The 12,829-nt window shown below is 36.3% G+C and overlaps 1 protein-coding gene across 4 annotated transcripts in view; it reads left to right on the plus strand.

The window, feature by feature from the left end:
* LOC139155638 (kalirin) overlaps positions 1-12,829 on the plus strand; it is a 292,637-nt gene that overhangs the window by 53,152 nt on the left and 226,656 nt on the right. For all 4 annotated transcript variants that reach the window (XM_070730868.1, XM_070730921.1, XM_070730856.1 and 1 more), the window contains exon 5: positions 7,249-7,440. In XM_070730868.1, coding sequence (XP_070586969.1) covers positions 7,249-7,440 — 192 coding nt within the window. The remainder of the gene's footprint in view (positions 1-7,248; positions 7,441-12,829) is intronic.

The raw sequence follows: 12,829 nt of genomic DNA on the forward strand, positions 1-12,829 counted from the left end.
TACACATGCACAGGAAGCAAAATCTCGTGAGAAGATGCGCACGCATGTGATTCCGGTGATTTTCGGTGATTTTTTTGCTTCTATTCATGCGGGCAAGCAAAAAAACTCGCCAAAATCTCACAAGATTCTACGGAGTCTACGGAGAGGGGCGGCATACAAATTTAAATAATAATAATAATAATAATAATAATAATAATAATAATAATAATAATAATAATAATAATAATAAAGATTTGCTTCCTGCGTATGCACAGAAGCCAAATCTTGCTCCCGCATGCCTGAGCACATGTCAGATCACCCGGTCACCAGGAGTTGCGTGCACATCAGTACCAGTAGCGGTGATAAATTGTAACCCCCGCCTGACTTAAATGTGTGACCAATTTAACAACTGCAATGATTCACTTTTCAAACTGTGGCAAGAAAGTAATTGTGATAGCATTCACTTAACAAATGTCTCACTTAGTGACAGAAATGTGGGGTTCAATTGTAAGTCGAGGACTGTCTATAGGATTTGGGATTGTTCTCATTTTATATTGTAGTGCCAGGCTGTCAAACTGGTGACCCTTGGGGCAGATGGATCATGCGCAGGCCACCCCCACTCCGTGAAGGGGAAAAACAATCACAATACGTCACAGGGGCCCAGGGTAATGTGGGCAGCATGATACCACAAATTTAACACCTGTGTTCTAGTTGCTTACCCTGTCACTGTGGGAGTGGGAGTGGTCTTGGAAAGCCCTTGATTAGACTGTTGTTTATGTTTAGCTTGTTTGTCTGACTTGGTACATGATAATTTTCTGCTTTCCATGTGAAACACCAACAATCAGCTGCTTAAGGCAGCCACCTCACCTCTTTATTTTGTTATCCATCCAATTTATGTAGCTGTCCATCTCAAGGAGTGACCCACGGTCCACAGAATTAAAATACAACAAAAACAATGACAAACATTAACCCTGCTGTTCTGTTTAAGAAAAGTAACAAATCTTATGTTCCCGGGTCACCCTGACCCGGACCGAAAACTCTTCATTTGCAGTGCTTATGTTTGGTCTTTTTGAAAGCTTTTTTCACTTGGAAAGTAGTCTGAACATTTCTGCACACAATGATATGAAAATTGAAATGAAAAAAGTAAATCTTATTGGTTTATTTTGCGGATATAATGCACGCCCCCCCTGTTTTTGTGAAATTTTTTTCAATTTATGGATAGTTTTGCTTGCAAAATGCATTCTATTTTACTAAAGTTGGTATAGAATTGGTAGCTTGAACATTTCTGAACATAATGATATGAAAATTGAACTGGAAAAATTGATGCATATTGGTTTATTTTGTTGATGAAATGCACGCCCCCCCCCCGTTTTTTTTAAATAGTCTTCACTTTATGGATAGTTTTGCTAGCAAAATACATTCTATTTTACTAAAGTTGGTGTGGGATTGGTAGCTTGAACATTTCTGAACATAATGATATGAAAATTGAACTGGAAAAATTGATGCATATTGGTTTATTTTGCACATAAAGTATGCCTCAATTATTTCAATTTATATAAAAATTATGCTGTTAATTTCAAACTTACATACTTTTTTTTAGTAAAATGGATTTGTTTCATAAAATTAGTTCTCTGGCTACAATGTGGTTGATTTTCAAAAGGATATTCCAAATATTTCTAGACAAATATGTATAAACAGTGACAATAATGGCACACAGCAAGGCCGAGGGGGGGTGGCCCTTTTGTGGCAAAAATAAACCAATAAGAACCATTTTTTTCAGTTCATTTATATTTTTCTTATATTCAGAAATGTTCAATTTAGTATATCAAACCTTTTGGGGGGAAATTCCTTAGGGATTTGTAGCCTTAAAAAATAGAAATAGACACGAAATTAAAAAAGGATGGGGGGAGGGGCTTTTTGATCAAAATAAAAATATAAGTCTCAATTTTTCCAGTTCAATTTTCATATCATTATGTTCATAAATGTTCAAACTAGTTTTCCAGTTGAAAAAGTCTTCAAAAAGATCAAATTCAAGTACCTAAAAAAAATATTTTTGGTCCGGTCACATACGAACAGAAACAGATTCAAAGTTATGATTTTTTTTTGCCCAGAAAACAATTAGTCACCACCCCAAAAATATTTTTTGATGATCAGCATTGTTAAATTGAGTAAATGAATGCCTAAGATTTTAAAGAATATTTCGGATTTGGAGCATAAAAAAATAAAAAGTGAAAATGGTTGCAAGCAGCCAAGGGGGGGGGAGGCCTTATTTCTGATGTTAAAAAACCAATATGAATCATTATTTTCAGTTCCTTTATATTTTTCTTATATTCAGAAATGTTCAAGCTACCAATCCCACACCAACTTTAGTAAAATAGAATGCATTTTGCAAGCAAAACTATCCATAAATTGAAAATTTTTTCACAAAAACGGGGGGGCGTGCATTATATCCGCAAAATAAACCAATAAGATTTACTTTTTTCATTTCAATTTTCATATCATTGTGTGCAGAAATGTTCAGACTACTTTCCAAGTGAAAAAAGCTTTCAAAAAGACCAAACATAAGCACTGCAAATGAAGAGTTTTCGGTCCGGGTCAGGGTGACCCAGGAACATAAGATTTGTAACTTTTTTTGCCCAGCAAAAACTAAGCCCCCCACCCCCCCAAAAAAATTCTCATAGAGAGAACCCCTGAAATGATGAAACTACATGAAATTTCAAGTTTCAGATATGCAGGGAAAATTTTTTACAGGGACTCAAACTTGGCTTCGGGTCACATACGACCCGAACAGAACAGCAGTTAAAGAATTAAAAATACCAGCAGACCAGAAACCGGAACCATAATGATAGGGTTAGAACTTTCCAGAAAAATAGTTTTTTTAGCAAGTTTTATTTTAAAAAATGAGTATATGCAGATAACTATTTAGTTGAGTAAAATAAAAAAATAGTGAAAAAGTGGCCCAAGAGCAATCCAGAATAAATGCATGATTTAGAACTGTACACTGAGTTTCAACAACAAAAATTATAACCATCTGTGTTCATCTCTTTTTTTGTTCTATAGCCAGGTTTTCTCTTTGCACTCATTTGTATTTTTCTCCACTGTGCTGTTCTACATTGAAGCTTCCCAGCTATTAGTATCCTATTCCTTTTCTAATATTCACCTTGTACCTTGGCCAGTTTCTGCTGCAGTATCTCTGGTGTTCTTAACAATAGGGTGATATATTGAAATCTAGGATGCAATCTCTAATCCCTAAATTATATTCCTTACAGGGACTACTAATTCATTAACGGGTCTAGCTTGCTAGGGGCAAATTATAATTGGTGCTCATTTTATTCTTATCGGTACGGCCCTCAACATTCAAGTAATTGAGGAGGGTATGAGGGCTCTCTAGAATGAAATTACATCTTGATAGCTTAATACACCATATGCTAGCATTGAATCAGATGGGTTTTTTAGGAAAATAAATAAATAAAATAATTAAAGGAAAGAAGGGCTATAGAACTTTACAATTGGTGGGGGAAATATTCAAAGATCTAAATGGTGAGAAATGTTAAATGTTATTAATAATAACTAAAGCTATTACGGTAATAACTAAAGCTATAAAGGACAGAAGGAAAAGGGGGCACATGATCGAAACATTTAAATATGTTAAAGGGTTAAATAAGGTTCAGGAGGGAAGTGTTTTTAATAGGAAAGTGAACACAAGAACAAGGGGACACAATCTGAAGTTAGTTGGGGGAATGATCAAAGGCAACATGAGAAAATATTATTTTACTGAAAGAGTAGTAGATCCTTGGAACAAACTTCCAGCAGACGTGGTTGGTAAATCCACAGTAACTGAATTTAAACATGCCTGGGATAAACATATATCCATTGTAAGATAAAATACAGGAAATAGTATAAGGGCAGACTAGATGGACCATGAGGTCTTTTTCTGCCGTCAGTCTTCTATGTTTCTATGTTTCTATTTATGCAATAATGTTAGCCGCTCAAGAGCTGTGCAGTAGATGGAGGATGGTGTTGCTATGTAGTGGCACACAAAACCCGTGCTAATTGAAAATGTATTTATTTAACACATTTATAATGTCACACATCTCATCAAAAACAACTCCGGATGGTGTACAATATGAATACTTGATTAGTTGTAATTCTATGAATGCAGGTAGCAATCAATATAGTCATATTTATTTCTGAAGAAGATGTTGTTGTGAATTAGGAGATGAAATTATAATTAGTGTCTTGGCAGCTCTAGCAATTTTAGAAGTCCATCAAGCCATTATTGCTGGTGTGGAGCATTCTGCAGCACGCAGTGCTTTAAATATCCTTTTAAAAATATATATTTTCCTGTGACCTGAAAATAGCCAGTACATATCTGATCATGAAGATGGATTATTCACTGGTGTCTTCCAGGCTGCATCAAAGTTATAAAAAAGTCAGTGGCAGAAATTGTATAATTTTCCTTCTTAATTTTTTCAGAAAATACTTGCATCTGCTTCTTTCACTTGGTATCATTTAAAAGGAAGTATCTTTTATAAGTCCTTGTTAGAAAATAGAAACAATTAAAGGGCCAGTGTTAGTTGTCACATGTTTATGAAACAATTGTGCCCAGTGATAAAGGTATGCTAAATGAAACTAAAGACAATTATTCTCACACTTCTAATTTCTAAGTTTACCCCATTCTCCGTTACAGTTTCAAAACAATACAGAAAATTAGGAACTCAAACAAGTATATTTTGTGAAATCTTCCACATTGACTTAAACACAAAATTTTGGTGAATAGTGAGTTGGATTGTTTGTAAAATAGGGGAATAGAGATAGCCCAGGCTTACAAATAATACAGTTGGTCCTCAATTTATGACTACAACTGAGCTCAGAATTGATGTGGCTAAGTGAGAAACTTGTTCCATGGGTTGTGTCCCTTTTTACGACTTTTCTTTCCGCACTTGTTAAGTGGATCCCTGGAGTTGTTAAATTAGTAACATAGTCGTTAAGTGAATCTGGTTTCCCTGTTGATTTTGCTTGTTAGGTCACAAAAGGGGATTACATGACCCCCAGATAGGGCAACCATCATAAAATATGTCACCAAATGTCAATCATATGACCATAGTCTTCGGAGAGGGTTGGCATACAAATGTAATAAATAATAATAATAATAATAATAATAATAATAATAATAATAATAATAATAACAGGGGTGTTGCAATGCTCATGTGAAAAATCGTCGTACCACTTTTTTCAGTGTCGTCATAACTTCAAGCAGTCACTAAACGGACGGTTGTAAGTTGAGCACTACCTATTGTCAGATTCTCTGGGTTTAGAAGATCAATACCAATGTATCAATCTTGAAGATGTTTGCCTGCAGGCAAGGCTTCCTTAGCACAATGGTTCAGAAATGGGACATGGCAAATATATGCTGCCTACAAAATGATTCAGAATATTTTTTTTTAAAGGTAAAGTTTGTGAAAAGTCTGTGAAAAATGCCATCAGTGTGTTGTATCCATTTAACATTGCTATATATAATCTTTATTTCTGGACACTTTTATCAGTTGCATTGAGATGAATATGGAAATGTTTCTGTGGACATGTTTTCTCAGGGGATATTTCCTTCTTCATAGACAAAATTTTCCACAGCATCAAGTCTGTCAGAATTTTTACTAAATTAATTCTTAAGGCTTGAGGCTGGCATTTGAAATTGTTTTATTTATTTATTTTATTTATTCATTTTGTCCAATACACAAATATATAGGAAGAAAAATAGACATGTAGTAATATATATAAGGGTAAAGTGAACTTAGAGGAGAGGATATATGAAAGAAAGAAAGTATATATGATAAGTGAGAGAAAGGAAAGACAATTGGACAGGGGACGAAAGGCACACCAGTGCACTTATGTACGCCCCTTACTGGCCTCTTAGGAACCTGGAGAGGTCAATCGTGGAGAGTCTAAGGGAGAAATGTTGGGGGTTAGGGGTTGACACAATTGAGTCCGGCAATGAGTTCCACGCTTCGATAACTCGATTGTTGAAATCATATTTTTTACAGTCAAGTTTGGAGCGGTTCGTATTAAGTTTGAATCTGTTGTGTTGTTGCGGTTGAAGCTGAAGTAGTCATTGACCGGTAGGACGTTGCAGCATGTGATCTTGTGGGCAATACTCAAATCGTGTTTTAGGCGCCGTAGTTCTAGGCTTTCTAGGCCCAGGATTGTTAGTCTATTTTTGTAGGATATTCTGTTTCGAGTATAAGCATGTTTAGGCAGCAAAACAATCTTTTTTATTTTCTTTTTCTGTCTTCATGTACAAATATTTAAGTTATACTTAGGTCTTGATATAGACAGCATCACATTTCATTTCTTTCCCCAAAGGGTCAAAGTGTATGATAAAACATTTTAACAATTTCAACTATAATCATGGCATTTAAATTAAGACCTTTACAACCCACTGGATAGGTGGAAAATCAATCAATCATTTTTTTTTTGTTTTTAATCCATTTTGTGGATTCTTGTTGGCTATTAGTAGAATATGCAAAACAGATACACAGAATATAGGAATGGTATAAATCTTTTGGAAAGGCCTGTAATGAACTTTTGTATCCATACAAGATGCAAATCGCTAATTTGCCTTAATGCAATATGAAATAACCCATGAAACAAAAGGAATTTCCTTCCTGCTGTAGAGAATGCATAGGTTGTGCCTTGCACATGTCAGAACTCCTAAGAGATGAAATGGAAATTCTATAAATCTTAAAGATAGTTGTAACTATCTTGGGTAGAGTTAGGATCTTTCAGATGGTGTTCTTCTTCAACCAGGTCATAAATGCAATAAAAAAAGCAACATGTTTTTCTGAGATAATTTTCCAGTGCATATACTTTACATGTTGCAACCTGTTAGCCATCAGCACTCCTTCACAACCAAATGCATTGTGAAATATCTCCCAGGAGACCACGGCCACCAATGAAGTAGTTAACTCTGAGTTGCTTCTTTACATCATCTTTGAAAGAGATCACCGCAGGCTGAGTTTCCTGCATCTAACAAAAAGAAGAAGAAGAAGCAAGCAGTGGAAAATGTGTACATTTCAAATAAGAACTGTGTTTGGCGTTTATCTGAGGATTATTCAGTGCCAACTTTTGCTAACTCCTCTTCCAATCACATCACACAAACTGCTGTCATGTTAAAATGCTGGTTTCCCTTCCTGAATTCTGGAAGGGTTTTCTCTGAGTTTTAATGAACAGAGTTTTGTGATTTGCACTTTATTTTTTGTTGTGTGTTGGTAGAATACCTATACTAATGCAGACAAGCTACTGGAAGCAGCAGAGCAACTGGCTCAGACTGGGGAGTGTGATCCTGAAGAGATCTACAAAGCAGCACGGCATCTAGAAGTGCGGATTCAGGACTTCGTTAGGAGAGTGGAACAGAGGAAACTTCTTTTGGATATGTCTGTCTCCTTCCACACTCATACCAAAGAGGTAAGGTGCCCGCAATGTAATAGAAATTTAGATACAGTTGGACCTATGTTTCAAGTATGGAATATAGCAAAATATGTTCCTATTGCTCAAGGCATATTAGAATAAATTTAGATGATACGAAATTAAAACTTAGAAGACCTGCCAAATTATATAAACGTTACAAGTCTCCCTACTGGAGTTGCAGCATAAATGTAAAAGAAAGTGGAATCAATAGAAATGCTACCTGTTTGCCTATCTATCTGAAACTCCATAACAGAATAGCAGTGTGCATGTTAACACTGATAACTGATTACTAATATTTAGTGTTTGTGATGAAATAAATAAATAAATGAAGTTTATTATTAATAAATAAATGAAGTTTATATGCAATGGAGTAGACCCTTCCTCTGTATTTTATAACTGGAATAGATCTCTTCTCGGAATGTGGTGGTTTTTTTTAAACCCAAGTAGAAAGAGATAGATGAGATGTATTCAGTTTCCTCCCCTCTTTACATTTATCATTTCATGTCCCTCACTGATGTAGAGAATCTACCAATTCTCTGAAGAAGTATAAAGGTCTGCAAGAGGAATTTATAAACTTTTATGTTTTGAATGTAATGGTCCAGGCTATATGGAAGATCTGCTTTCTGGTTAGAGCTCTTTAAAAGACAGCACTCACAATATCATTATTATTTCTTAAATTTCTTAGGCAATTTAATTTTAATGAAGCATCTCTCTGCTTTACTACTGTTAATGGAAATAGCTTTGATTTCATTCTATTCAAAATAGATTCTTCAGATAAATCCTCTTTTGATTTTCTGTGGTTTTATCAAGCTTTGATTTCATTCTGTTCAAAGTAGATTCTTTCAATTTTCTGTGGTTTCCTCAGGACTAGGCTCAACATCATTTTAATACAGGTGAACAATGTTCAAAATGCATGAAAATAGATTTTTTTTCCCAGCAAACGTAGAGGTCAGGGCATTGAAACTAAAGGCCCAAGGGCATAACTAAAGCATACTCCACATTTTTCCATCTTCATACTTCATACCAGGCCTTCAAATAGCTTTGAAAACAGGGTTGTGTATTATAAACAAATAATGTGTAAAAATTATAAAGAATTTTATTGCAGTCATTAACCTGCATATGAGAAATGAGTATGTCCAAAGTTGAATTGACAATGTCAGAATAATAAGGTGAAATACATTCAAAGAATTTTGACTAAAAACAGTAACAAAAACAGAGAATGCTACTTGTTCCAATACTCATGTGCAACAAAACAGAAACAATTATGTTAAATTATAAGAATAGTATAAGCTTTAAAATGGCAGCATAATCTTCAGATAAATATAAATAAAATAAAGCAATAAAATCAGCAAGAAGTAATTTGGGACTATAACTTTCATTTATTGTCCCCTGTAAAACCTGAAAAGAGCGTAATTTAGTAATTGATGTGGCAAGTGTACCAAAACATGAGCATCTTTAAACATCTGGCTTTATTGTTTTTATAAACAACTGAGACATATCCAATACTCCTTCTTCTTCCTATTATCCTCACAACAACCACCTTGTGAGGTGAGTTGGTCTGAGAGAGGGTGATTGGCTCAAGGCCATATAGCTGGCATTTATTTTCAAGATGGGACTAGAACACTCCTTATTTCTAGCTTTATGCCTAACTAACTAGCCACCACTAGTTAGTTATACTTTGAAACCATTGTTCGTTGAAACAATGTTTTCATCATCGGTTGGCTTTATGCATTGTTCTTAATCCAAAATTGAGTGAACCATATTATGTCAGATCATGATTTTTCAAACAGACAAACACAGATAGATTACCATATTTTTCAGAGTATAAGATGCACCAGAGCATAAGACGCACCTTGGTTTTGGCGAAGCAAAATAGGAAGGGAAATTCTACCTACCAGATATTCATCTGGTTAGCATCCTTAGTCTGGTCAGGTTCAGCACATTATTTTATCCCCTGGTTAGGGCTGGGGAAAAAAATCATCTTCAGAGGGAGTAGCAATGAAAACAAGCCTGCAAAAACTTAGGGCTGGAAAAAAACTTTTTCGGAGTAGCAATGAAAAAGTCCTGCAATCTGGGAAATTTTTAAAAAGGTTAAAAAAACTACATTTGGAGTATAAGACGCACCCATATTTTCACCTCTTTTAGGGGAAAAAAGAAGTGTCTTATACTCCGGAAAATATGGTAATTGCCAGTTTCAAGTGCATACTCCTATAGCCATGCTCCTATAACCAAGACCCATTATTATATTATTATTACAAACAGAATCAGTTTGGTCTAGTGTGAAGGTACCAAGCTAGAAAGCAAAGGACCATTGGTTCAAGCCCCAACTTATCCATGAAAGCCAGATGGGTGACTTCGGACTAGTCATCACTCTCCACTCAACCCATCTCACAGGGTTGTTGTTGTGAAGCAAATAGAAAGAGGAAGGAGTGTTGGATATGTTTCTCCCCCTTGAGTTATTTATAAAAAATAATTTAAGTAGGAGATAGGCAGTCAGGCAGTCTGAAGGTGGAACTGGTACTATCTTTATATTGAATTGTGCCCCGTGGCACTATTTTTCTTCCACTAGCTAATCAAAAAAATAAACAATTCAACATTGAGATAATAGAGAAGTTGATTAGTTCAGATGAATTTTTATTTTGTCAGGAAAGAGGGAGGGAAACATCAAAAGTTTTCAAAGACTGATCCTAAATGATTTGTTGTTATTGATGATGTTCTTCTTAACTTTGGGGGCAGCTAAAGTCAGCAGAAATCACATAAAGAGTCTTGACTATTGATAAGATGGAACAGAGAAAATACATGTCCATGCATTCCTTGCATTCCTTGACTAAAGGTCTGAAAAATATTCCTAGGCAGAGGAAATGGTGGGAACTTTGTGGCTCTTCCAGAGAGCTTAATAAAAATAGTTTTTGGAGCAAGACACTGCGTCTCTTACCACCTCAAATTCAGATTACCACTTCAGAATTGGGAAATAAATATTATTTTCTCCTAGTAGCATGGGATTTACATAGCGGCCCCTACTTTTAATTTTCTCTATATTCCTAATGACAGCCTATTAAAGGGGCATTTTTGCCAGGCATTCTTAAAAAGTCACAACTTCGTAGTATCTGACTTTCTTGTGACATTATTTAAGATGAGGTTCATAAAATGCAAATTTACTACATTCATTTACTTGGATCAGTAAGGGACTGCTGCCCCCACTAAATAGTTGTTTTATTGTCCTTCCTTCTCTAGTACCCTAGTATGGTCCTTAATTACTTTTAAAATAGGAAATAATTAAATAGTACATTTAATTTATAATTAAAGTTAATAGACACTTTAATCCTCTTAATCATTATCTAGAATTGAACTTTTATAGCAATTTAAAAAAACTGAGCTACTTGCCCAATCCATTATCATAATGAACCCTGTGGGTTCAATACAAAGCCTTAAAATGTTACTGTGCTCCTCAACAAATAATGCTGTCTATCATTTGTCCTTTTTGTGGCTGTTCAAATAATGTGGCTTAATCAACTGAAAAAGAGTTCAAGCACCTATTTGAAAACTTATCTTGGTTGGTAAGCCACTCCCACCCAGTCACATGATCTTTAAGCCCCTCTCAGTCACATGATTGTCAAGCCACCTCGCTGGTCACATGGCCGGCAAGCCACTCTTATCTGGTCACATGACCATCAAGCCACACCTATACAATAAGTCATGCCCACAGTGCAGTAGTAAACATTTTTGTAGCCCTTCACTGTCTTTGATTCTTGTTCATTGATGGAAGTGTAACCACCTTAAGCACATGTGACTTTTAAGTTTACTTTATTTTTCTTGAAAGTCAGTAAATACAGCAATGAATTCATAACCAGAGATGAAAAGAAATAATAGTCAGGAACTGTCTTCTTAAAGCAGTAAGTCATAGAAAGATTTTATATGGAGGAGGAATTATAAGTTGACAGTTTTTATTATTGCTCTTTTAAGGAGTGAGCTGTTTCCTGGGTACTCTTTTAAGTTTTTTAAAAATAGGCAAATTATTGCTAAACTGATATCCTGACTGCTTAAAATTAATGGATCTATCTGGAACATATTGATATTCAACATCACTGCTGAAAATGTCAGGCCAAATGCCCGTCAAGATTTAACTTTCTCAAGGGCATATTTGAAGTATGCAGCTCTATATTGAGAAGTTTTCTGGATAAATAGCCTGCAGGATTTCAGAAAATCTTACAGAAGCAGAAAAGGAGTCTTATAGAGATCCTACAGGAGCCCAAAAATTCTTCAAGCCAATTTCAAAATGAGAAATAACAGATACAAGATAGATCTAGAAACTAACTCTTGTGGGAAAAGTGAAAGTTATTATAGCTAAGAAAGCAGTCAATGGTTACAGGCTATAAATATGGAGGAAGAAGACAGGCTGAATGAACATTGTCTCCAGCAACTGTCTCTAGAGACCACTTTGTAAAGCTCTCGGCATCTGGCTTCTCCCAGGCTTTGCTGTGTCCCATTGTGGCTTTGGTTCCAAGGAAGCTACATCTTACCCAGTTTTGCCCCTGGTGATTCTCATCTTTTTAGCCTGGTTTTCCTCCTCCTGGATGCAATGGCACTGCCTGTGGCTCAGAGATTGGAGGTGAAGAGTTTAAAGTTCCTTCAGAGCATCCAGGTTTCTCTATCTGCTCCCCTGTCAGTTCTTCCTCCAAGGAATAGGGCAGGGGTGCTAAACTTGATTTCATTGAGGGGCACATCAGGGTTGTATTTGACCTTGGGGGAGTGAGTGGGCATGGCCAAGGTGGATGTGGGCCACTTGCGCTCCATTTTTGACTGCAATGGCCTCCTGCATCACTCTACCAGTGAAAATGGAGCCTAGAAGAGCCACGCACAGCCCTACTGAGCTGCCGATTTTGCTGGTAGAGGCATCATGGGCTGGTCATTCCTGTTTCCAGGGCAACCCCATGGGCCATGTCTAAGGACCCCATGGGTCAGATCCAGTCCGCAGGCCTTGAATTTAACACCCCTGGCCTAGGGGGACACAGGATTTAAAGTGGGGAAAGGTGGCAGTTCACAGAGCATTGTTTGTGTGTGTGTGTTTGTGTTTGTGATTTCCTGTATGCTTATCCTTTGGGGCGAAGATTAGCTGCATAATCAGTTGGTATCCAAAACAATGATTCATATGGCAAAAGATTATCTAAACAGCCAAAAACTACCTCGAGTTAGCATTTCTATTATCTTTGGTAATTATAGAACCGCATTGTGACTATAAAGCCCTTCATGGCATCGGACCAGAATATCTCTGGGACCGCCTTCTGCCGCACGAATCCCAGCAACCGGTTAGGTCCCACAGAATTGGCCTTCTCCGTGTCCCGTCGACTAAACAATGTCATTTGGCAGGACCCAGGGGAAGAGCCTT

This window comes from Erythrolamprus reginae, chromosome 1 (genome assembly GCF_031021105.1).
Source record: "Erythrolamprus reginae isolate rEryReg1 chromosome 1, rEryReg1.hap1, whole genome shotgun sequence".
Lineage (NCBI taxonomy): Eukaryota > Metazoa > Chordata > Lepidosauria > Squamata > Dipsadidae > Erythrolamprus > Erythrolamprus reginae.